This window comes from Seriola dumerili, unplaced genomic scaffold, assembly GCF_002260705.1.
Source record: "Seriola dumerili isolate Sdu_G_001 unplaced genomic scaffold, Sdu_1.0 BDQW01000019.1, whole genome shotgun sequence".
In the NCBI taxonomy this organism is placed as follows: Eukaryota; Metazoa; Chordata; class Actinopteri; order Carangiformes; family Carangidae; genus Seriola; species Seriola dumerili.
This window is the reverse complement of record NW_019174274.1, coordinates 644070-670705: the sequence shown is the minus strand read 5'-3', so window position 1 is coordinate 670705 and position 26636 is coordinate 644070. Positions and strand designations below refer to the sequence as shown.

The window sequence follows — 26636 nt, the reverse complement described above, 5'->3', positions numbered from 1 at the left end:
CTCAAAAACATGTTATGTTGCAAATTTCTAACATTTTAGTTATGGAATAAACACGTAATCCAGCTGTTTAGTTGCTGTAAGTGTGACTTGCATACCTTCATTTTATACAGGCTCAGTAATCAGGTGATAAATGACTTTTCCAACCCTCCTACCCATTAGCTCTACTTATCCAATCAGTAGTCCAAGCAAAGAGAGCCTTAATCAAGTATAATCAAAACCAAACACTAAACAGTGCACACATTCATTATCAAAGTCTGAAAAATGAACATGAGGATGTCTTTTGGGACCCGTATCAGTTGATAAGTATAGCACAGAGCCAACAGTACAGAAATATTATACTTTGCTTTCTTTAGGAATATGCATTTTGGACTCAGAGACAGCTGTGATGTCTTAAGTCTTATAACACAAAGTAAAAGAGGGTTTAAGGACACTCCAGTCTTTCTGAGTTTTAAACAGGCTGCTGCCATTGTTGCAGCAGTCTTCCAGCCGGCCTGCTGTGAGGCTTAGCAGCTCAAAATTAGTTGGATGAAGTGTAGCGTTACAAACATTAATTGCCTAGTTAGTGGTTTATATCACCGCTGCATCGATTAGGACTAACATATTTGGCTCATTCCGAGAAGTTATTTTGGACTGAGCCTTTCTCGGAAAGTGAAATCTAGAAAGGTGTTTCCACTTAGATATTTAGGTGTTTTTCAGTCTGTAGTCATACACTTATTGTTGGCTGTGGTTTACCTCTTGGTCAAGCCTGGCAGTATTATCAGCCCCAGCCTGTGTGAATTACATCACACATATATTACACATTTATATGCTAAATGAGGCATCCATAACTGATAATGATAAGAGAAGTCATCATATATAACAATATGTTTTCATGTGTAGTGGCCACGTTTCAGACTCACCTGTGAAATATTTGTACATGAACAGTTCTTTATTATCATTATTTATGTGTGTAATCAAATCTAATATTATTACGTATAATTACAGCTATGTAATACTGTGTTATTGATTATCAATTAAATCTTGTATTGCAAGTTATTGATGCTTCATAAGAGGAGTAGTAAATGTTTTTAAATACATTAATAAACACTTTAAAATGTCCTTATTTTAGTGTCTTATTTATATGTTTTGTATTTATATGTGTTTATATACTGCATATAGCCTAAATGCTAAATAGGGGATAAAATAAAGTGTTATGATATGGTTGAAAGGACGTGCACAGTTTTGGGGACTTACTGTACTGTAATTAGGGAGATGACCACTTGCATACAAAACTCTCTCTGTATACTCACTGAGGCACATGCACTGTATGTGTCCTCAGCCCATCAGTGATCCCATACCTTCCTCTATCAATGTAGAGTTTATCCAGAGTTTGTGTTTGCTTAACAATTCCATGGGGAGGAATTTAAGTAACTGACCTTGGTGGGGATTACTTTGCACACATGGGCAGATACTGCGGCCTGTTAGGCCTATTAGCTAGTGGCCATCCCAGACACAAATCCTCGCCCCCAGGCTCATATTTATAAAATGCCAGGCCTTCTCTCCCGCTGCTTTTCCATCCATGGTTTCATAAAATGACATATGAGGTTCTATGTGCAAACAGCCCTCTGGGCATCCTCCTGACTCACACCCCTGAGATACAAGACAGCTTCAAATGTCCCCTTTCTCCCTCCCTCCGCTGCTAAGGTGAGGTAGGATGCCGATCGTGAATAGGGCCAAATAGTATTAAATCAGGGGGCACCCACAAAACAAAATAATCTGCATTTATATCTGCGGAGTAAGGTTACACATGCCACTTCTATTTCTGGGCCCTTGGATAAACACCGATTAGTCTACCACACTGGACGGGGTTAATAGGAGCTTGTTCGGTGGGCAAGCACGACACCTCAAGGCTTGGCCTCGCCGATCGATAGGAAACATTGCTGTATACGTGCACAGTAGCATTACTGTGCACAGGCATATAAGTTGGTAGCAGCTGGTGACTTTTAATTGAGTGTCAATGGACATGTCAGCCACAGTGGGGAGGTCTTTCCATGTAAGGAATGCTCTGCACATAGTCCTTTTGTTTGTTTGTTTGTTTATTTATGCATTCTGGCAGTTGGGGCAGGCTGTGCTGATTGAAACAAACAAGCCACAGTATGTATAGTAATACCGAGTCCTCCAGCCAGGCAATTATAATTCAGTGTGCTGTTTCTGAGTTTCACATCTTCTTCTCTTTTTTAATGAATGCTGTTTTACATTTGAGAAAGCACTTCTATTTGTTTGGAAGCTCTGTTTCCCCTCAATAGCGCCATGAAGAGGTCAGGGGTCAACCAGAGAGTAGAAAGATGATTAAGATAATAACACCTCATGATATTTTCTTATCTTGTGATGATGATGATGATGGTATTATCGGTGGGGGTTAAAGTTCAGTAAACAGCATGTCAAAGAGGCCAGAGTAGGACATCCTGGTGAGGCTCACATCAGTTCAGTGCAGCCCAAAAACACACAGACAAGCAAGAAGCACAAATCTGTTCATGTCCATAAATTGTGTGACTGTCCCTTTAGAGACAACCATGGCCCTTCATGCCTATAACACATACTGCGATTCTGTGACACATTTAAAAATTTTCTGACAACGGTTGATGCGTGTAGAGGGGAGGATGTGTTAATTATGAATAATATTTCATCCTGATTTGAACAAAAGTGAGACTAACAGTGACATATTACACAACTGTACGCTTTGCTCTTAATTATATGTGAGGAGAAGTGACTTTTTTTTATTAATATGTGTTTAAATCTACAATCTGTCATTACCTTCCAGTTTTAGGAACCGGAAAAGTCATTAACACTTCATCTCCAGTCAGTAGAGGGGCTGGTACAAGTATTCTCACAACTTCAAATGCATTCAGTCAAACTTTTAAAACCATTATTCTCATCCTGGGTAATATAAAACCACTGAAGCAGAAAATAAGGAGATGGTAACAGTTTAATCTTTTCTTTATGTAATTTTCTGCCAACATTTTTACAGAGCTAAAAGATAATATTTGAACTGAATCCTCTGTCCTCCTTTTCCCCCAAATTCACACCCTTATGTGGCCCCGAGAGCAAACCTGGGAATTTGTAGGACCCAGCAGACCTCCCAGCCCCCGGCTTCACCTGTTCGCATGCACATTTCTTCCCCTTTTTTTCACTTGGGATTGCCTTCCATCGCCCCATGATAATGACCAAAAACCTCATGCCTATAACGATGCTGTCGTACGTGGGCTGCAGCTTGCTGATCCTCTCCGCGTCTTTCGCCGGCGCCTCCCTGGCCGAGATGGTGTTCCGCTGCCCGGGCTGCACCGCGGAGCGCCAGGCGCTGTGCCCAAAGCTCACCGAGACTTGCGCGGAGATAGTGCGCGAACCGGGCTGCGGGTGCTGCCCCGTGTGCGCCCGGCAAGAGGGCGAGATGTGCGGCGTGTACACCCCGAGGTGTTCCACCGGTCTCCGATGCTACCCCACGCCCGATTCGGAGCTTCCCCTGGAGCAACTGGTGCAGGGCCAGGGGCAGTGCCGGCGCAAAGTGGACACCGAGACGACCACTTTCAGCCAGGAGCACCGGGAGCAAACCAGCGGTCAGTCAGTTTACTGGAAACCTGCTTTTCTTCTATCAATTTTTAATGACACTGTCTAGACTGCAGCCTGAGGAATAGTGTAGAAATATTGCATTGTCACGAAGGCTGAGCCCAAATCTGTGAAAAATAGAGACTGTTACTCAACACTGAAGTTCTAGTGGATGATATTCTTGAGATATTTTTATGACATTACATACAGATTTGCTTTGATGTCCGCAGCCTTTTCGCGTTAATTTGATAGTTATAAGCCCCCTTTGGAGCCATTTGCCTACAAACTTGAAATAATCTTGAAGTTTGCACTGCCAGCACTTTCAGAGATGTGCAATTTCTCAACTTCAAGTAGGGTAATGACCTATTTTATGCGTGTTGCATGAGGTATTCTTACACTCCCGTTAATCCCTGTGCTGCATAGACCTGTTTAAAGTGCTGTGAATCATCCTTGTGTGCATGGGGTGAGAGAAACAAAAAGGAACAAGTTAACTGCAGCTATGCTCCAAACAGCTGGCCCTCCAGTCTTTCCCAATATCACCCCCTCAACCAATAAAAAAAAAAAAAGAAAAAAGAAAATCTGCCTTTAAAACTGTGTAACAGAGAAGAGAGGTAGTGGCCTGCAAAATTCCCAGAAGTTGTACTCACGGGGATGGACACAGAAAACATCATAGTATTGATGTTGACATTTCCACAGGGGAGTGGAGAGAAAGAAACGGAGAGAGACAGCAGGAGGAATGCTGCATTGATTGGAAAAGTGGACTTTAGGCTTTGACCAGAAGTAACTGTAAAGTGCTGTTGACAGTGACTACGTTAAGTGGATTGTTTAGCTGGAAAATGAGTTGGATGTATGTGCAGGAGGGTCACAATGAAGCTTCGTGTGGCCCAGAGCCAGCAAGGCTCATGTGGTTTGTGTTTAAACAAAGACAGGTCACAGTGAAGAAGAAAAGTAAACAGCCTCATTAATTGGCTGATTTTGAGGCTGCAAACGCACACAGTCAATGAGGGTCCAGTGGAGCCAGCCGGGGTGTGATTTCTACTCATTTCCAAATCCATGCTTTGTCAGAGTTTACCTCCAGACTGACACGTGTTTATTTTGGCACTGAACTCCTGGAACGTAGAGAAACTACCGGAGACGGCATTCAGAGTAACCCTGTTCTCTGTAAGGACTCTCCAGCGTGCTGACAAAAGGCCAGAAGCTTCATGACACATTTATGATTTCATAATCAGCCACGATAATGACTTAATGCCACATTTATGTTACCTTATGCAGCAAAGTTTATTTCTGTAGCCCTCCTCAAGCAATAACAGACAAGTAATAAAACAGGGAGTGCAGAGTTACGTAAGAGCAAAACAACAGAACAAAATACATGAACTCATCATGTAAAGGCTTGCTTGCAGGGAGGCAATTTGTTAGTTATCGCAGATTTTTTTTTTTTTTTTCCTCATTTGGGTCAGGCTGTGCTTCAGCTTGCAAGTTGAAAGCTCTGAGATGTGGTTAGATGTGTTCAAAAAAAAAAAAAAAAAAAAAAAAAAAAAAGAAAACAGTAAAAGCTCAGAAATTGGCTCCAAAGGCTGAATGAGGAGTTGTTTTGGATAAAAGCCTTCGCTGCTGCAGATGGAAGAGTGATTTCTGACAAAGACAGAGGTAAAGAGTGTTACGGTGAGAGGTCCAAGTGAAGTGTGCAGCTCTCTCAAGGACGTAAAATGAAAGACGAAGATATTTTTCATCAAAGTGAAGCTGAAAGTGCCTCAAAGTTTTCTACTTCTTTGGTCAAAACTGCGGATTCACGCACAGATTTTCAGCTGCAGAAGAAGTGGACAGGCTGTCCGTTAAATTCTGCTCTACTTACGCCTTTCAGTTTGTGTAATAAGACTTGATAAATTTACTGTTGGTGTTACAGATGGTTACTGTCAGTCTCCGGCTTTCATTTGGCCCAGTTTGAGACTCCACTGACTTGATTTCCTGTAATAAATTCTTCTCAGATACACAGCAAAAAAGAGGAAGTAATGAAATCCCTGATAGAAATCAGCTCACAGGCTCTTTTGGAAGATTGAGAGCAAACTTTAACGTTCTGGGCACTATCGCTGCATCTCCTTTGTTCCAGGAATTAATCTGTAAATTAGAGAAAAAGGCTGATTATAATACAATAATGAATTGGTTGTATTTAGCCGAGCTGGGGGAGCGGTGACTCTTAAGCTGATTTGACACCCGTGGGCAAAGAATCAAAGGATGAAATACTGCAGTTGCTTTATTTGGATGTTTACAACCCTCAACATCTTGTTTTTCTGGTTTATTTTATTCCACTCCCTCAGTTTACCCTGTATACCTCTAACAAGGAACACCAAGGAAATGGCGCTATATCTTGTCAGAGGTGACATTCATTCAGGTTTTACAGAGCAAGAATTGATCTGATCTGGATTATCCAGAGCTGCACTGACAGCAACAGTCGAATCTCTGATCTGATGCGTCCTGCAACGGCGCTGCAGCTAACAGCAAAGAGGTCAAAGGTCATAGCTAATAATCCTTCGACCCTAAAGCGATCATGTAAGAGACCTGGAGGAAGTTAGAGAGAGGAGTAGAGGATCCTTTTTGTGGGAACAAATCAGTCAGAGGAGGGAAGAGTGAACGGGCGATTGCAAACATGAGGAGGAGAAGAACCCAAACCATTTGCACAGACTCAGTACGAGACGTCACGTATGAAAAAAACAATACTGCAGTTCCTTTCTTGTTTGAATAAATATAAAAATACCTCAATGCCTTTAAAACATGAAACCAAAAAAGCGAAGGAAATAAAGTGCAGCAATGAACTCATTTAGGTTTTTGTCTGTTCTTAATGATGACATGTTGATCGGATGAAATGTTCTGGCACCGTAGTGGCTCGTTTTCTGCTCTGGTCGAGACCACAGGGAATTTTTAACCTATCGAAGCAACTAATTGCAGCATATTAGTAATTTATGATTAATGAACAGATATTGCTTCATGAAATGACCTTCAGTATTTCGAAATGTCACATTTGGCTCAGCAGGATGTTTTTAGGCTCAGGCCACTCTGAAAAAACACTCGCAATAGATTCAAAATCGTCAGTAAGGTGTTTGACAGTCCAAGCTGATGTCTGCAGAGCCTTGTACTGTTCCACCTACAGTCTAAAAACTGAAAAATGCTCCGTTTATAATCATAAATGACAAAGAAAAGCATCAAATCCTCACAGTTGTGAAGCTAGAACGAGCAAATGTTCGGCATTTTCGCTTAAAAGACGACTAAAACGATGAGTAAAATCATTGCAGATTGATTGTTGCAGCACTCGAGGTTTATTTATTGAATAGTATTTCAAAGATCTCTGGGTGCACCTCGAAAACAGGTTATATCTCTGAGAACATGGTTGTAAACATCTGCTTTAATTGAAGCTACCGAGACAGAGTTACAGGAGATGTCGCTGTGACACTAATTCAGCAAATAGCCTGTGTTGTTTCTGTGGATGCCCGGACGAACCTTCAAATTATGCATGGGGCCACGCAGACATGTGGATCCACTGATTTCAGCTGATCATCTGAATTGGAAACATGCATTGCACTCGGTTAAGCCGAATAAGACCAAAACCAAATCCTGTGCGCTCTTATTTCCTCCCCTTGTGCCTTTAGCATCCCCGATCTGTTTGTTTGTGTGTGCTGCATGAGTGATTGTCTGCATGTGTTACACTGCAGGCAAGTCTGCTTTCATTAATATAACCTGAAGGAATTATATTGGCATGTACAGCCCTACCACTTCAAGTAAAGTCTCAGTTCGGTGCCAGAGGTATCTCAATTCATGTTCGTATCTAAAAATAAATGAATAGAGAGAACGTTTAAGCTTTTAAACCAAAGCCACTGAGACATGTTACAATATCAGACGAACTGAAGGGCAACATGTTGGTACATCTTTCTCCGCTGAGCCCTCTCTAGTTTTGGTTTCAGTATCTGTATCAGACATTTACAAGTATTCATGGAATATGGAGTATCCTGGGATGGATTCCGTCAGATGAGACTCGATAGTGATGAGCCAGGGATGACTGTTGTCAATTGCAGATCAGGTTTAATAGAAGATCTTAAATTTCAAAGCGATATCACCAGGAGGATGAAAGGAAGTACTCCCGGGTCTGGTATGAACCCAAGAATTGATTACAATGGTAAATTCCGAGATGTTAACGATATCATAAAGATAAAATCTCAAAAAGTATATTTTTATTACAATTTCAGACTTTTACTAATAACAAAAAGATTCCATGTTTCATTAATTTCCAGCTGAAATGTCCATATTTGAAATCTCTCCCTATTCAAAACTAACACGCACTAGTTTTCCCACCACCCTCTCTGTTTATGCACAGTATCACTTGATATTCTGTTCCCACAGAAACCTGGACCCAAATAAAGGTTCCTCTAATCAGATTGGATGGGCGTTTAGATGTTTTGACTGGGATCGTACCATATATGACCTTGAAAAGGGAGCAAGTTGCTCGATGGAGCCCACACAGAGCCCGTTTTTGGTTGAATGTCACCTGAATGAGAAAAAGTGATACGTGATACGAGGCCCATTCTTCATTATGAGATCCTGTTAATTGGTTATTAATTCCTTAAACAACCCTTTTTTTGTGTTAGTGTCGCCCAAACCTGTCCAGACAATGAGAAGGGAAAACCTGATACAAACCTTTTGTTCTATCAGTACTGTTATAAAAGTCGTTATAGAGAGGAAAAAATGAGGTGGAAAGAAAAGGGGAAAAAAAAACCTCCTGTGCCATCTGGTCGCTGAAATAACATTGTTAGCTAACAAGGGGCATTCCTGTGTACCTGCGGGGGCGTCCAGACGGAGCCCGCAGGACTGAAATAGCTCCGAGATAATCCCCCTCCCCACCCCAGGCTTCTCCAAAAAACAGGGGCATTTGTGCCATCTCCCCCCCAGGCGTCAACTTCACATGTACCCGTGCCAAGAATCTCCTCGTGCCTATTGAGATCCAGAATAACTTCCCACCCTCCTTTTTGGTCAAGGGTGATTTAAGACAATACAAACACTGTCTGAAATGCTACTGACACTGGAGGGGAAGGGGACACAGGGCGCTGCAGGGGAGAGGGACAAAAAAAAAAAAAAGGGAAGATCGTACATTGTGTCCCATCTATATCGCTGTTATTCAATTCTTGAAGATGGCGAAATAAAATAAAAAAACCTTTTCAAGTTCTTGTCCCGTTTCCCTGATATCTCTTGGTATATGTCAAATATACATATAAGATATATTTGAATAATGGAGGGAGATGTGTAGGTGAAGACAAACAATCTTCAGGTTGTCTAGAGACCCCATGCTCATTCTCACACCCACTGTTCAGCTGATGGGTGGCACTAGAGGAAAACTCATTAACGTGAATAATGAATATCTGTGCATTCTGAGATGTTGAGCAATGAAAAACTTTAACTGGTGACGCTGCAGGACGGCTGAGGAACCCGCGAATGGCTAGTTTAGGTCCCACAGAGTTCACACCCAGCAGTGCCGGTAGTCAGCGAGTTGCCTGGCCATGGATGCCAACGGTGTGTACGTACGTGCCCGAGCCTGTCCAAAGCCTGCTTGGTAGATGACTGTTGCGGGCCAGAAAGCCTGGAAGGTAAACACCTCTGCACTCTGTTGAGTTTGTGTTTCTAGGAAAACAGTCCCACCAGGCCTTGTAATGGATGATGGACTGCTGCTACTCTACGCGGTGCCTTTCATGAATGTCTTAAGTGGCACATGACCTATTTCACACTTCAGAGGCGTGTTAAGAGGTTTACTGAGGAGATGTAGTTTTTTTTCTTTTCATTTTTACCTCTTTCTACATTCCTAGATTTAAAGGGATAGTTCAATTTTGGGTGAATTCTGTTCCTACTTACCAAGATCAAACCAAAGCCGCTCTGATGTCTTTGTGTGATCTTGGGTTAGATCAGATGTAGCGACAAGAAAAAGTTACCTGCATTTATGTCTTAAAATGTGGCTTAAGTTACAGTTGAATGAGGATGATGAACAAACACAATCTATTTTCACTAATAACACACAAATCATCGTGTTGTTTTTGTCCATATCGAACACGTCATTCAAAGATTCGCAGTGTAGGTTGGGGAAAGTATGTGAACCCTCAGCTAATGACATCCACAAAAGCTAACTGGAGTCAGGGGTTATCAAACCCGCAGTCAGTGAAACCAGATTAGAGGTGTGGGTTAGCGCTTGGAGCCGGCATAGTTGATTTGCATGAAGCTGGGTTACAGAGTCATCACCAACTATGTGTAAATGGAGCTGATTTAGTTCTGTGGCTACTCTCTGGAAAAGTGGGCGTCCAGCTCAAATGACTCCGGAGACACAATGCAGAATAATCAGTGACGTAACAAAGAAGCTCAGAGTAACAGCTCAAAGGAATCATTGGAGCTGGTTAACATCTCTGTTCATGAGTCTACCATATGCAAATCACGGTGCCATGAACACCGTGGAGGAAGACGCTACGCTCCAAAAAAAGCATCACTGCGCCCCTGAAGTTTGCCAAAGAGCAGCCTGACTCTCCACAACACTACTGGGAAATGTTTTATAGACTGATGAGATAAGGTTGAATTGTTTGGGAAGAACACACAGCGCTATGCATGCTGTAAAAAAAAAAAAAAATGCTCTGCATACCAACATGAAAACATCATGATTTGCGGCTTTGCAAACCTCTGGGCCCGGACAGCTCCACATCATCAAGGAGAAAATGAATTCCCAAGTTTATCGAGGTTGCTTACTGGATAATTTCAGGGTGGCTGTCCACCTGCTGGAGCTCAGGACGAGTTTGGTGATGCAGCAGTAAATCTACAACAGAATGACTTCAAACAGAAAAAATCCACCTGTTGGAGTGGCCCGGTCAGAGCCCAGACCTGAGCCCAGTAGAGAATGACCTCAGAGAGTCATTCACACCAGACATCCTGTGAATATGTCTGAGCTGAAGCAGCTGAATTGTTCCTCCTGAACACTGTGCAGGTCTGATCAGCAGCTACTGGAAGACCTCACGAAGGTTGTTGTTGCCAAAAGGAGGTTGGACATCCACCGGCACTGTGAATGTTTAACTGGGCGTGGTTCAGTAAAGACACAAAAGATAATAATTGCTTGTGTGTTATTAGCTGAAGCACATTGTGTTTGCCTACACTTGTGACTTTGATGTGGATCAGATTATGTTTTATGGCCAATTAATGCAGAAACAAAAGGTAATTCCAAAGGGTTCTTACTTTTTCTTTCTCTAGTAAATTTAGTATTTATACTGAAGGATTTATTTATGATTTCAAACTCCATCCTATATGTTGAATTGTATACTTTCCATTGGACAAATTCTTCATGTTTGCCTGTTTAATGGACCTGCTGTGCCCTAAGATTATGCAAACAATTAAATGTAATTAATTAAATTGAATTTACAATAACATATCAGGTCCTGAAACTATGGGACCCATTAAATGAAATTAAAGTGTGACCTTCATGTTTGATGCGCAGTGAAAGTCTCAGTGTTCCATTGTCCTGCTTTTGAGAGAAGCTGCTTCTTGACTCCATTCACATCCAGTAACTTTTGAAAGCTAAGCTAGCCAGTCGCCATCCCTTCACATCACATCACGCCCCCACAAAACAAGGGTCGATTTGTGTCCATGGAAACACGATGGAGCGGGAGAACGCTCGGTGTGCTCGGATCTTTCCCCTTTTTCAACCCGTCCATTCTCCGTGACCACGGCCAAGTCTGCCATTTGCTCAGTTGACCAGAATCTGGACAATCGGACATGACACTTCTGGCTTACGTGCCATCTGGGAATTCAACATGGATCAGATATAGAAAGGAAGCCTCTCAGGCCATTGTGTGAGGATTAATTCAAGCAGTAGACTGGACAGTAGGCCTGCTGCTCTGTTGATACTGCTGATCCCCAGCCCACCGCTGTGGGACGGCTTGTACTGCAGAGGCCTAGTGCCCCCTAAAAGTGGGGTCCTGACCCTCTGTGTTTGTGTGTGTGCGTGTACATTCAAGTGGGAGATTGCTGTTTTCTTGCTTATAAACTGTCCAATTCCTGTGTGTGTGTGTGTGCATGTGTGTGTGTGCGTGCGCGCGCCCACACTGTGTATTTGAGTGAACAGCTCAGGTTTCCTCAGAAGAGAGGGAGTGATGGTATTGCGCTTGGATACTGTGGGGATTATGTAAGACAGCAAAACAAAAGTCACCCCAGCTGCCAATATTCCTGAGTGTTTTGTGTGTTTATCTGCACAACTTGCGCGTGCACACACACACATGCGAGGACACACCTGATTTCAGTTGACTTTTGCCCCTTTTCGCGAAGAAACTCGGTCTTCAAAGACAAGCCAGAGAGAACACGGTGGAGCGTCATAGGGGGAACTGAAGTCCAACAACACCACATCTATCTGATGGCAGAAGGCGCCAGCACCTTGTTATTGCTTCGTTTGGAATTTCCTTTCTCCCGTTCTCTCTTAGGCCTTTTGTAATCATATTCTACAACCGGACGTCAAATTTACCTCTTGCAGAGTGCAGAGAATGCCTCTCCAGTCCACCACCACCACCACCACCACCACCAGTAACACACACTCGCTTTCATTCTCTGTCCTACAAATGCCTTTCCACAAGTCTGCACGTTACAGCTTGGCCCTTGCATAACTGTGAACTCTCCACTTACTGGCCGACTATTTGACCTTCTCCACTGTCTGTGCTTATTTCCCTTCGTTCCTTCAGGTGTCAAGTGAAGTCTTGCATACGTGAAATACATGCAAGAAATGAGAAAATGTGAAAATAAACAGTCTCCCAGCACATATAGTCACTATTTGAAACATTTTTCTTAGTAGCTAAACTGAGCTGAGATGTGATCATGTTGCTTTCTAAAGGAATTTGAATCATTTAACTTTTTTTTTTTTTTTTTCTTCTTTCTTCATCTGAAGTCAGCTGGTTCGGAGTGACACTCCTCTTCCACTCCCTCCCCATCAACCCTAAACCCCAACCCAACCGCAAAGTATGCTCTGTTGTCAGAAACAACAAGTTGGGTTGGACCTGATGGCCTCTCACTCTCACATTGCTTGCTCCATCTGTTTGAAGAGATGGTTTTTTTTTTTTTTTAGGTTGATGTTTAACAAGACTTCAAGGAGAGAGGAAGATGGTCAAAGTCAATGAAAACTGCTCGGAGGAATCACTGGATGGGACTCAGCTATTTGACATGATGGTTTCATTGACAGTTTTTTGTTGTTAGTTAAAAGCAGTGGAAAGTCTTATTCTAATAGATCCAAATCAATGGACAACTTTCTTCTGGATTGCTGTGCAGGAACAGCAGCTTTGGATGTGATGGTACCACATGATCGGGGCCGAGCTGGCTTGAATTCACCCAGGTATTAGATATAATGATACACAGATGCTGCCTCGACCCTATTAGACTGAATATGGTTTGGACCCATTAACTCATCATGTAATCTTCCAAGCACAAGTGTAAAACCTTAAATCTCCGATGATATCAACTGTTGTGTTCATTTATCACCACTTTTTAACATCTGCCTATGAAACTGAATCACATAACTTGGGGAAAAAAAGCAACCATGGAAACCTGACTGTGACTAAAGTTCAGCGGTGGCCAACATTTCTCAGCCCACAAGCTTGTTAATGGAGCTGCATGTGGTTCCTCCGCTGTATGAGAAGGGAAAAGGATTCGAGTGACTCATTGATTGTGCTGGTGCATTTCAGAACACTTTAACAGCAGTTTGGACCCCAACCGCCCCCCCCCGCAATATTACCATTAGTTAAAATCTCAGTTATGTCAATGTGAAAAATTGTCACAAACACAAAATGAGAACCTAAATAAACAAGAGTGTAAGTGTTCGCAATGCATGGTTGTGAGCGTTGTGCTGTGGAGGCCAAAACAAAAAGAAAGAGACACCGTGCAGATGACAACCGGAGTGAGAGCGGGGCCAGCTTTTATAGCCTGGAGGGGGGCACAGGTGTGCTGGATCAGCTAACGACCTCCCTCATTTCAATTAGGACCAATCACTACACCACACAGCGGGAGGTAACATCCTCCCTTCCAAACCCTTTTATTTACTTCTCCCTCCCAAGCCCACTTTCCCAACAAAAATAAATGAATAAAATGGAGAAAGTTGATTAAATTGCATAAAACATACAACAAAATACCCAAAATACATTAATTGATGAACAAAATGTTGCTCCTGAAGGCATCAAACATTTGCAACATGGACTATAAGAAGAGAAAAGAAGACTGTCAGGGAGTCTAGCTCTCTGTAGTCTATGAATAAGAAGCAGTAGTTGTCATTTTATTCCGCTCAAGGAGCTCAGACTGCGGGGTCAGCGTCACCTCTGCAGCTGCTCGAAGTCCATCTATCCATTTCCACAAACCTTTTTAGCAGAGCGGCCTGCACTCTTTGTCACTCTGAAAAATGATCTGTGCAATTCAGAGCTTATCTCACCCCACTCCCAGCCTCTAAAAAGCCCAATCCATTACCAAAATGATGGCAGGAGGGCAGCAGGGTGGCTGAGTGCACAGGGAGACAGTCCAGAGGAGTCACAGGTTAAGTGCTTTCAGCGGCAAACGTGTCCATCAAAGTGTCCTTGAACAAGAATTGAAATTCTTTCCAGCCCAGTTTAATTTCTACTCTGTCATGCATTCTTGTCGGCAACACTTTTTTTTTTGGACTTTGTTTACAGTGCTTCAGTTCATTTTATCGATAAATTCGAAATCGAAATTCTCAGATCCTTACAGTTTGATCTGATGGCTTTTACGTGGTGTCTCCACAACTACAGGTGAGGCTGTGGAGCCGCTGCCTGAGCAGGGCGTGAGTGAGATCCCGGCCGTCCGGAAGCCCAGTAAAGAGACCCCCTGGCTGGGACCCAAAGAGAGCGCAGTGCGCCAGCATAGACAGGAGATGAAGACCAAGATGAAGACCAACAAGGTGGAAGAGGTCAAACCTACTCGGCCCAAGCAGGTGAGGCAAAGCAGAGCTTGCGTTTTCGAGGAAAAGATCTCTTGCAGTGTTCATGTTGAAGACCGGGAATCAGCAAGGTCTTTTACCAAAAAGACATATCTTGGACTTGAACAAAAGCCACTCCAGTTCTGTTTGAATAATTTCAATGACTGTATATGAGAAACCAACTCTGTTTACAGTCATAGGAGACAAAGAAAACCAGCAAATATTCACATTTGAGACGCTGAAATCAGTTCAGTTTACGGCATTTTTACTTTATAAAATGACATTAATAATCACATATTCCTGAAGTTTGAGCTAATTTTTTTTTTTTTATTGATTTTCTGATTAATATAATTGATTAACTGACCAGTCATGTCATTTATTCCTAAAACAATCAGACAACATTGTGTTAAAGCTTGCACTCTTTGAAATACATGGCATCATGATAGTAGTGCAGGTGTAAATATTCTTTAGTCGCCGAGGGTGGAACAAAGCAGCGCCTCCCTGTGGTGCAGCAGCCCGTCATGTTTGGATTTTTCCTTGACAAGTGTTTTATTGCTGTATTTAAAGATGATTCAAAGTGCAGTTAATAATTGAAAGTGTCAGTAAATATGAGAAGAGCACTTTGAATTCATTTCAAGGCTCAGGAAGGAAATACCAAATTATAATTTTAAAGGGGATTAAAACTGTCATGGTACAAAGAGAAGGTTTTTTTTCCCCCCCAGTTCATTTTCCTTCCATTTAACTCTCACACCAAAAGCTGCCCTTTAATCAAAAGGCAGATATTTTCTGACCTTAAATACACCTGAACCGCTCTGCATCCTGGAGCCGAGACACATGGGTGAACCCTGGGCATTTCTAACCAGCATCATGGTATTTTCCACCCGCCATAAAAATCATTTAAAGGTTATTGCTCTACCAGAAACTTTATTTCTCGTGTGTCCCAACAAGACATTTGGCTTCAGTGAATTGTGGGGTAAACCCGAGGTCACTGGCAAGAATTATTATTCATTACTGGCAAGAATCGTGATTCATATGCTCATTACAAAAAGCCCTTCAGCTTTCTAGGTTTACTGTGTGTTTGTGTGTGTGTGTATGTGTGTGTGTGTGTGTGTGTGTGTGTGTGTGTTTATGTGCATTTTATTAGATTTTATGTGCTGTGTCAAAAATGTGCCGATTTCCATGCAAGCACATCTTAGTGTTGCTGTATCTTGGAACAGTTTTCTGTTGTGCGGATGGATTTGACTAAACTTTTGAACATTTTCTAAATTAGATTTTCATTTTAGAAAAAAAATAAATAAATAAAAACAAATTAAAGTTATATAAAACATCAGATTTCTTTGTTAGAAAACACTTTTTGACGTTGGCCGCCATGTGTCACAGAAACCTTGTGGCTCTCACACACCCAGATGTGTCTATGCGGGCCTATAAACATGACTGCTGTTGTTGTCTCTGCTGTTTTCAAGACTCAGTGTCAGCAGGAGCTCGACCAGGTCCTGGAGCGGATATCCAAGATGCCCTTCAGAGATAACCGAGGTCCCCTGGAAGACCTGTATGCCCTGCACATCCCCAACTGTGACAAGAGGGGGCAGTATAACCTCAAACAGGTGAGTCCAGGCATTTTGGGAAAGAGGATGTTTCAGTTTATTGTGATTCCAGAGAGTCATGACAAACCATAGCTGTTGTTTGTGCAAACGAATACAGTAAAAGTGTGTATTATCAGGTTTTTTTTCTATAAGCACCAGTATTTAAAAAGATATCTTTGAAAAAAGATGCTTTATTGAGAGTTTTAACAAAAAGAAATGCTAAACAGGTGACTTTTCTATCATTATCAAGGATGTAGTAGGGAAAAATGACTCAAATGTCTCTGAATATAGAACTAAAGGAGGAAAAAACATATGAATCAATGTTTTTTTGCTGTGAAAACTTGTTTAAATTGGTGTGTGTGATTCTTTACAACCATCATTTATGTTTCAGTGCAAGATGTCTCTCCACGGTCAGAGGGGCGAGTGCTGGTGCGTCAACCCTCACACCGGCCGACCTATCCCATCAGCCCCCACCGTGAGGGGCGACCCCAACTGCAGCCAGTACCTCAGAGAGCTGGAGCTGGAGCTCCCTGACATGGCCCAGATATAGTGTGGCATGAGACTAAATAAATAAATAAATAAATAAAAACTAAAAAACTGTAAAGTACTTGGGAACAAAGAACATCTGAGTAAGCTATATATTATCTTTCTGTGTGTATGTTTCTCTAGTTCATTTGATGACAGTGACATTTCAAATCTTAACCACCAAAAAGGATTGAAAGATAGAGTCCAGCTTGCTGCGTAGGATGTAAGTGCAGATTACTTTTAAGGGGAGCAGTAAAGATAAGACTCCTTTTCCTCATAGATATTCAGTAGGCGTCAGCTGGAGTGTCAGTGTCTTTGCTTTACTAATTGTGACTTTGCTCAGATTTGCTCTGTTATCAGTGTTTTGTACTGTATGTGTTGAAAAACGAAAAAGCCTTCAACATATTTGGTGTTTTTAGGTGTGTGTTCGTGTCCTAGCTTGCAGACTACTGTTACGCCTCATGCTATACTGTAGGCTTTGAGTACACCTGGCTTTTAATACACAGTTGATACGTAGTACATGTTGGCAGTAGCGTGCATTAAATGTCCAGCGCTAGGGAGGACATGACTTTAGACTGCCTAGTCATAAGCAGATAACGCTATTAAAATGTTATTAAATTCAATTTGTGCTCATTGTGTTTTATTTTGCCTCCGCGCCAGTGAGAGTCAGTGCATTATTGTGATATCGCAGTAACGCCATGATGGAATTCCTTTATATGGACTCAAGGATGAACTGATTAGATTTTGGTGGTTAAAGGTCAAAAGGTCAAGGTCACTGTGAGCTCACAAAACACGGTTTTTGGCCATAACTCCCAAATTCATACGCTAATCATGACACAATTTAACACAAATGTCTAATAAGAGAAAATGATGATGAAGTGATGATGATTTTATATCCAAAAGGTCAAAGGTCAACTTCACTGTGAAATCATAATGTTCCGCAAAAAGACTTTTGGCCATTATTTCAAGATTATTTCAAGAAGATTGTGAACATACTTCCTGCAACTTGGCTGCTTGACAGAGGCATACAAATGCATTTGTAATGCTAGTTTGAGAATTAGAGGAAAATAAAGAAAAAAATGAGTTTTTTGCCAAAAAATGTGAATACAGAAAACAGACTCATCAGTGTGTTAGCTTTTTGGTTGTACTGCAGCATGCGTTTCAAATCCTGGGAAAAACCCTATGACTGAGATTTATGAACATGCAGCCTTAGTTTTTGAACCTACCCCCTTAACATCATGAGTGAAATCGAAGCCATTATGATTAAGTTCTTGTTTCAACCTATTGTGGCTTGTTGAATTTTACTCAAAAAATCGTAAAGCTGCTCTAATCCTATATTTTCATATTAATAATGGGTGAAATGTAATGTGTAATGTGATAGTCGCCACTCGTAGTGATGAACACAGGTAATTATCCCCCAGCTTTGAAGCTCCCCTCAGCTCTGTGGAGCATTTTAGTGTCTGCAGCTATGCTAACTACACAGCGAGCACTAGGGGTGGAAACATCCCCATCGGTGATGTCACAGTGGGTTTTGACAGCGGAAACCACCTGCATGGAGCGTCACCTGAGTGTCTTTAACAGCGTCAAGGTCACAGAGATGACTATCACACAAAAGCTCACCGGCTGACTCATCGGTTTACCATCTCCAAGTTTCCACATTTCAAGACAAAAGTGCAGATCTGCATTTTTGTGAGTACAGGAACTTTATTTAAATAGTGATTTTGTCGTTTAAAAAAACAAAACAAAACGAGTACATCAATTACACGCCTGATAAATATTTCACCATAATGTTCACATTAATCTTTTTTTAAAATTGAGATTCTGAAATGTTCAAAGTGTCACTGTGTTGTGTTTACATGTGTGCAAGAATCAACAGCACAAGAGAGGTGTTGTATTGGGAAGAAAAGGCTGATGAGCCCCTGTCAAAGCTCTCCTAATATCACAATATAGTGATTTGACATTAGGAATGTCTGAGATTATAAGAGTCGTTAACTGAACATTAAGATTATAACAACAATAACAATAACAACAACAATAACAAAAAGGACCAAATTTTTAACAATAGAACAAAGAGATTTGTCCGCCGTCATCGTACGTTCAGCAGCGCTTGACTAGAAGATCATGATAATCTTTGTCAGCAACCAACTGAAAACCAAAAAAGAATTGTTCCAGACCACATCCACACCTGAAATTTGTTTCCTCTTTTCTCCCGCATTCAACAACCATGGATCCACATGCAAATCAAAATTCAAAGTGGCGTGGGGCAGAAGGCACTTGAATTTACATACAAACTCAGCGACCTTGCTCTTTGCTGGATAAAGGACCGGATGAGCCCTGAGAGCAAGTCACTATCAGCCGACGGATTTGCCTGTGTGGTGGCAGTGAAGACCCTACACATGGAAAAATAAGCAACGTGGGGCCTTTGCATATGATTTGGGTGCGAGTTGTGGAGGGAAAAGCACAGCGCCACGTTTGCTGGCTGGTAGCTTGGGTAGGCTGGGCTCATACAAATTTAAAATCAGAGATATTTGAAGTTGAGAACTATACGGGCATGGCACATACACACACTCAAGAGCATGCACACACACACACACACACACACACACACACACACACACACACACACACACACTAAGTCCATTAACAAACAGTGGACACAGTTGTCAGGACTTGAAAATGACCTTTCAAAAGTCAAATATCTAACCTGTTACAGCACAGTATTTGTTTATGAGTGAGGTTTTATCCTAATTGCTTGTTCATGAAAGCACTTTGAGCCTTTCTGAGCTTAGAGCAGGAAATCTAGTGAGCACCAACAGTGAATACGGAAAATTTTTAAATCTGCTAATTCGGCATTGAGACGGGTTTGATTGTCCAAAATACAACCTGCTTCACCAGTGAACATAACATTTGACAAGTAGAAGCAAACAAGGCTCATCTGACAGTGGCAAAAAATAATGAGCTACAGTTACTGCTAAGTGCACTGTGAGGGCAAAGTTTTAGACCAGAACTAAATGAGAAAATAAGCATCTCTAACTGGCAAAAACAGTTCCATAAATCATAAGCATACTGTTGTTAGTTTCTGATTTGATTTCCTAGAATTTAATGCTGAACTCTGAGCACGGATTTCTATTTTCTCCAGACAACCTGCAGAGACGAAGGGAAGTGACTGCTCCCAGCCAAGAAACAGAGCGGTACACAACTCCCCCATAAAATGGCATTTTTACACTGGTTTTTGTATGGATTCAACAAACAACATATAACATGTTAATTAGTGATTTTTAGAGGTGCTGACAGGATGATTTCGTCCCCTTCAGACAGATCCAGGCTAGTCGTTTCCCCTTGCTTTTCCCTAGCTAAGAAATGGCTATCAGCTCATTCTGCCTGTCCCCTGCCCACACTGACGGTATAAAACACCCAGTCTCCTGCAGAATCCTCCCCCCTCTTTTCCTGCTTAGTCTCCTGCAAGTAGGATAGTGTTCAGTGACAGTAGGTTGAGGGCTCTTACATGCCATGTCATTCACACAAATAACAGTTAGTAAAACATTGCTAATTCATCATTTAAAATATGTCTATTTCTTGGAGTAAATTTAGGAATATAGAACTTGCCACGCAGACTCAGTACACAACAGGTTATCAATATCATACAAATATATATAATTCTCTATTATCTATGGATATAAAGAGAAGAGGTGTTAGCTAACCTCAAACATAGTACACAGTCAGTGGGGAGCCAGAGTTAAGACCCACATGTGCAGACTTTCATCTAAGCAAGCTTTTCAGTTTGGCTCCCCTTCGAAAAACAAAAAAACAAAACAATAACGCAGTCCATCACACCTGACCATATAGAAGCATTTGTGCCATATTTTCCTGATTGGCAGTCATTACGTGTGCTAGCTTGATTGGCAGGTTCTCAGAGGAACAGGGCTCAACGAGTACGGCCACTTGGACTCTCATTCGTTGCTGTTGCTGCTGCTGTCGAGATCTTTGCACTGCAGGTCTCCTCCGGCGTAGTTGATGCCGGGGATTTTCACGCCAAACCGGTCGACGCACCAGCAGATCCCCCTTTTTCGACCACGAGATGGTTTACACTGCGAGAAACAAGTGGTTAGAAAAGTGGTTAGAGAAGCTTGTTTTCTGATGATTTCTTGTGGTATTTCTGCTTCACTGCAAAGTTGTTTCAAAACCACAATGCTGTTACAAACCAGATGGTATCCATACCTGCTTGCGCTTGAAGAAACCCTTCTTGTCACAGTTGGGGATGTACAGAGAGAGAGCCAAGACCCGAGAAGTGTCTTTCATGCTCTGAATGAGATTATCCAATCTTCTCCTGCAGGGCCCCTACACACACAGACACAGGTGTGAGCGCTTGTGTGATCACAGTGTGTATTTGTGCACCAGAGTTAAAAACTATGACTCAAAATGCCCTTGAAAATTTGCGAAAATCCCCAGAAATCAAGAATAAGGAGGAGGGAAACACCTCCACTAATGAGAACTTCAGTAATTTGACATTTCACACGTGTTCACACCACGTTGTCACGTGTGAAACTGGCCCTGCGGGGCATCTTGGCTGATTTGTCAGAACTGGTTTCCTTCCAGTGTGCAAGACAAATAAAGCCTGAAGCAGTAGGATGCAGTATCTGCGATTGCTCTGAATTTAAAGTAAAGCTGCATTTGTCAATATCCAGACCAAATATGCTTCAGAAAAGTTGCTTCAAATCTCGATGAATGGAGCAAAAACTTTGCTCTGAGCTGAGTCAGTTTTTCACTCTGGTATGCATCTTTGTAGTGTCTACTTCACTTACAAACTCGGGGTCCAGTTTGTCCAGGCTTAGCGGTGAGAAGTCCAGATTGCTGGCATGTCCCACCCTGGCCAGCTGCTTCTTGCGGTCCTTGGCCTGCTTCATGGCCTGGAACTTCCGACTGCTGATGTGGTCTCTTCCATATAAGGGCACCTTGGTTTGGGGCAGCATTGACTCGGGGACGGGCAGCAGGGTGTCATCGTTAGATTCATCTGAGAGGATAAAGACATGAGGTTTGAGGCCTAATAAAAGGGTTGAGTGCATTTAATTTTGAAAACTGCATTGTTTACATCTGACCAACAGTCAGCGGGGAAATTGTGTTAGACTGAAGGACATCGTATGGCTTGCATGCAGAATCTGGCAGGAATGTGTTTTGCACATGCGTGCTCGTGCATGCACATACTGTTTATGTACTTGTGCATGTGCTAGTAGAGCGTGACATGCAAACAAATGAAAACATTACCCCACAGTGCTACTAGTGGTCACAAAGTCCACTCTCACTCCCACTGCACTAGAATTGAATAAAGTCTCCGCCAAACATGTGCTTTCATTTTTGAAAAATCCCATAATTAAAAAAAGAAAAGCCCTAAAAAGTCATTCAAAACTCCATCCAAAATCCATTTCATGTTATTGTTTATATTAAATTCACATTTTAAACTGGCATAAAACTCCTCAGTTCACAACTGACTCCTTTCTTAAATTATTACAGGCATGGGGATAACAGAATAAAAACACAATTACAAAAGCAAGAACAAGAATGTGCAGCTGCAGTTATCTGAAGCTTGATTCACGCAGGATTACTATTATCAGAGAACTGTCTTCGCCACGGTATGGTCGGTACTTTACAAATTACAGACGTAGCAGGATTAAAATAACCAATGATACCAATTATTACGAACAACTGAATGTCCACAGGTGTAATATTAGTCCTGTGCGAACACGGCTTCAAAGCATTTTTCTGTTGCTTTCAAGAGACTGTTTGAAGAGGGGTCAAAATCAAAAGCACTATGATGACTCCCACCTGGAAATGTACCTATTTGAGTGGCTAAAATTAAAAAGCAAAGTCAAACTCAGGAGGGCACAGGACAGGAGTGTCGAATTTGGAAACGTCACAACACAACGTGATGATTTCACTGCACAAGCTAAATGCTTATTTAGTACAGTTCGTGGCTACTGGCCAGTTTCAGACTGGATGTGTTGACATACTGAACAACATAGCCTACATTTATGGCAAGTTGGGTTGCCAGTTTGGGGTATATGTAGACCAGGGGTTTTAAAACTTTTATAGCCAGTGACCTAAATGAGACATTTAGTCTCACCCTGGCACCCAGGCCCATGAAAACATACTATTACACTTGTCATGTGGCAAGCCACCACAAACAGCCGCAGCCCAGTTTGGGTCCCAACCCCCACAGAAGCCCTCATGTACATGCACCTTTCATCTGTGCAAAAATACAGCTCTTTGCGAAATTCTGGGGAGTCTCACACAGTTGTACAAACCTCAGCCTTCACCCCTCTCCCTCATCCCACCCTCTATTCATTCGACCACAACGACTGTGTTGAGGCCGGATCTTTCTTTCCCAAAAGCTTTAAACTGATATTTCACTTCATTTATAGCTTTAAACATGCATTATCCTTGTATGTGTCCTAAGCCACAGTTGGCCCATTTCCACTGCTGTGTCACGCACTTGTTTCCGCTGCATTTTGGCAGATTGCAAACTCTGCATATAAACCCCTCCATTTCTGCACTGACGTGATCGCTAAGCTACTAAGCTAACTGGGCGGTGAAACAAGGTCACTGCCTTGTTTCAAATGATGCTTAAAACCTCCCAAGCCCCCTCTCCCAGCAGTGATGATGATGAAGATCATGATGATGTCATCAGTGCCCATAATGACAGGTTCTTGGAAAAACCGAGAGATTCCCTCCAGTTTCCTGCTGACACAGTTTTTTCTTTTCTCCAGAGAAAGCTGAGGCAGATCAGCAGCCACTCTAAGTCCAATCAAGTCTTCACTTGCTAATCCTCCATCTTGTCTAATCTGACCTGTGCTGAGTGATCATGTCTTTCATTTTTTTTCCCCTTTCTTCCTCTCTCTTTTCCTCAAGTTTGAATTGAGAGACTCAGGGATCCTGGAGAGCCGGATCCCTGCAGGAACAAAAAACCTTCCTCCCTTCCTTCCTTTGCTCTTAACTAGAGTTTCATGGTTCCACATGCACTTGCAAGCATAACACAAATACTCCTATTATTTTTAGCTTCTATGCAGGTTTAATGATAACTGCTCTCCTCCATAGTGGTGAATTAAAGTAGCTGTGCAAAAAGCTTACTTACATCATGAATATATGGTTTAATAAATCTTCTCCACTATGCATGAAATGTCAGTTTTATCAGTGTGCACATAGGTTTTGTTTAATTTATGTGTCGAGTGAGCGCCAAGCAAGAGATGTGGTGTTAATGGAGAAGCTAGCTGACGGGCAGACAGACGGGAGGGGGGGGGGGGGATCAGTAACCCACGCTCAGCCTGTATTCTGCTGAATCACTGCACAGCCTGGGCCTGCCTGCAGTGCCGAGACAGAGAGGGAGAGAGGAGAGGGCGGGAGGGGAGGGAAAGGGGGAGGTAGAAGAGCGGGGGAGAGCCTGATGAAGGGACCAGGGTGGGACGAACAAAGTGAGGTGGGAGGGAGCAGATGATAGTGTGGGAAAGGGAGGAAGGGGGAAGGAGAGATGAATAGAAGATTGGAGTTTACAGTAATTTCTCAGATGCAGATCTGCTCTGGAGGTTGAAATGGTCTTCCCCCGGTTGAATGAGTGCAGCCAAAGATTTTTTTTTTGAGTGCAAACTGACTAAAAAGAAAACTGATGATAAAAACAACAAAAAAACTGACTGTAAATGTCAGATGGATAGCTAGAGAACATGCTTATCTTTGATAGAGCTAAATTGAATGTAACACTGATATATTTGTCTGGCAATGTCTCAATGCTTCTTTCTTATCTTCTGTCGTTTGTTACTGGACTTAATGCTAATGTTACTTAGCCAGAAAAACTGTGGTTCTTTGGCTCAGCCCACTGAGGTTTAACTCAGCCAGTGAGATTATTTATGTTTCCAGAGTAGCTTTGCTTCAACACTAAAACTCCAATCTGTAGGAAAATAAAGCACAAGACAGACTGGAACGGGTGAAACCAGGGATGGGGGGAGAATAAGAATAGGGTGGAAAAGATGAGGAGGGACAGTAGCCAGGCAGGGAAAGAGGAGAAGAAGCAGTGTGGGGGGAGAGAATAGAGAGATGGAGACAAAAAGGTGGGCTAGGTGTGGGAAAAGGTACAGGTGGTAGATGAGGAAAAGTAGAGGTGTGTGGTGGGGTTGACAAAAGACAGGCTGAAAGACAAAAAAGGAAAAAGAAAAGACAAGAAACTGTAGACGAAGGGAAGATGGTAAAATAGGATTTCACACCTCGGAGATAGTGAGTGCAAGGGCCACAAGCCAAGATTCCCACAAAGCTCTCCTCAGTGCTCCCTGTAGCAGACACAGTGACTGTCCCTGAACTGCCATTCAAAGGAGCCAACAAGGAGCCTCGCAGAGCACCACCTGTAATCTTCTCCCTTGTTTTATGTCAGCTGATGGGCCCCGAGGCGATGGGCCACTCACACGAAACCTACTGATTTACAAGCTTGCAGCCCCACAAGGGCCTTTCAAACCGAGATGACAGGTTGATCGGCACTCGGCACCAATTGTTGACAGAGTTCACAGGGTCAAGACGCATGAGGGCTTTTGAGTCGTGTGCCTTGGTAACGACAGGTGTCGACTCGTCTTAAGGAGGGCTGTGAGTTGACCCGTATCAGCCTCACTGGCTTCCAAAGACAGAGGAGGGCATCCAGCCTCCCTTCACCCTCTTTCTTTGTGTTTCATCCCTCAGCCTCAGTAAACATAAAAATACGTTCATAGCATACCTGACGAGTAGTTTCATGACTGAGTGTGTGTGAGAATTGATTTTTGGACTGGTGATTACAGTCTAGGTCTTTTTTTTTGTTTCACATGCCACTGCATCACTGGCTGACTGTGGGTGTGGGTGTCACTTGTGTGCTTCATTAAAATTCCTGCATTGACAAGGGAGGAGTAACATCTCTGTCCAGCTGTTTGCTATTTCTTTGCACCAGAGCCCTTTAGATCTTCGGGTGGAAACATGATTTCTGCAATGCAATAGAAATACTATCAGAGCTGACATGAATATCAGGAGTATTGACACTATTGGTTAACGAAGGACAGCACTACAGATTTATGCAGCCATCAATTGATGACTCAATTCATTGAGTTAATTAATGTTCAAATTGTCAGTGACCTGTTTAAGCGTAATTACAGTCACTGTGATCTGAATCAGTCATCTCTGCACAGGCCTACCTTTTGACGGATGCAGCAGTTTATACAACTTCTCGTTCCTGCACACCCCCCGGCCGTGCAGGAGCGCGTGCAGCGGCTTCTCCTCGCCGTTCTTGGGCAGGCAGCGGAGCCCGCGCGTGCACGGCCCGGTGTACACGCCGCACGGCTGGCCCTCTTCGAGCGCGCACGTCAGGCAGCAGCCGCAGCCGGGCTCCTTCACCAGCTGACAGCCCACCGGCACCGGCGGACACATGGACAGGGCCTTCTGATCGCACGGCTCGCACGGCACGTACGACGAGCCGCAGCCGGTAATGCTTAGCAGGGGAAGCACCAGGAAGGAAACTCTCAGCAGCATGGTGCGCTTCACGTCTAAAACTGCAGAGTGTCTGACCGAAACCGCGACGATTATCAACTAAATCTCGTGGTGAATCCTTTCTTGGCAAAAGATTTGAGTCCAACCATCAGGGGGTGTTAGCTGCATCCACAGGTGCCTTGCGCGCTAAGGTTCCAAATGTCACCGCATCCGATGCTCGCAATCCACAAAGAGATTCACACACTGACCCCCCCCCCACCCCCTGCGTTGTCCTTCAACCTCGAAGTCACCAATCTATTAAAAAAGACAATAAAATATCCAGACACCACGTATTTGTCCCTTCAGTGATGCCCGGTGCCGTTTACGCGCAAGCTGTTTGTCTCCAAATGAGAAAGAGATTCCCACTCGCGCTCTCTCTGTTGGTTATTTTACCCACACGGTTTGTGAGCAGAATGTATAATCTGTGGCTTTGAGCTTGCCTTTTAAAAAAGAAA

General features: G+C 42.8%; 2 protein-coding genes across 2 annotated transcripts; one reads left to right on the top strand and one right to left on the bottom strand.

Moving 5' to 3' along the window:
- The first annotated feature begins 3193 nt into the window (after nucleotides 1-3193).
- Nucleotides 3194-17282, top strand: igfbp2 (insulin like growth factor binding protein 2). Its single transcript, XM_022761622.1, has 4 exons — nucleotides 3194-3593; nucleotides 14385-14566; nucleotides 16015-16155; nucleotides 16526-17282. Exons 1-4 carry the CDS (start codon nucleotides 3194-3196, stop codon nucleotides 16682-16684), a joined length of 882 nt encoding a protein of 293 aa, XP_022617343.1. The 3' UTR covers nucleotides 16685-17282.
- A 1079-nt stretch (nucleotides 17283-18361) lies between these two features.
- LOC111233723 (insulin-like growth factor-binding protein 5) lies at nucleotides 18362-26378 on the bottom strand. The gene is made up of 4 exons (XM_022761612.1): nucleotides 25851-26378; nucleotides 21462-21670; nucleotides 20878-20997; nucleotides 18362-20747 (listed from the first exon to the last, which is right to left on the bottom strand). Exons 1-4 carry the CDS (start codon nucleotides 26182-26184, stop codon nucleotides 20610-20612), a joined length of 801 nt encoding a protein of 266 aa, XP_022617333.1. The 5' UTR covers nucleotides 26185-26378; the 3' UTR covers nucleotides 18362-20609.
- Between the last annotated feature and the right edge of the window lie 258 nt (nucleotides 26379-26636).

Excerpts from the sequence above, each read along its gene's own strand:
- igfbp2 (XM_022761622.1), top strand. The coding sequence starts at position 3,194 with ATGATAATGACCAAAAACCTCATGCCTATAACGATGCTGTCGTACGTG. Across the intron at positions 3,594-14,384 it reads GCACCGGGAGCAAACCAGCG|GTGAGGCTGTGGAGCCGCTG; the intron begins GTCAGTCAGTTT and ends CCACAACTACAG. Across the intron at positions 14,567-16,014 it reads AACCTACTCGGCCCAAGCAG|ACTCAGTGTCAGCAGGAGCT; the intron begins GTGAGGCAAAGC and ends GCTGTTTTCAAG.
- LOC111233723 (XM_022761612.1), bottom strand. The coding sequence starts at position 26,184 with ATGCTGCTGAGAGTTTCCTTCCTGGTGCTTCCCCTGCTAAGCATTACC. Across the intron at positions 21,671-25,850 it reads ACTGCTGCATCCGTCAAAAG|ATGAATCTAACGATGACACC; the intron begins GTAGGCCTGTGC and ends TTATCCTCTCAG. Across the intron at positions 20,998-21,461 it reads ACAAACTGGACCCCGAGTTT|GGGCCCTGCAGGAGAAGATT; the intron begins GTAAGTGAAGTA and ends CTGTGTGTGTAG.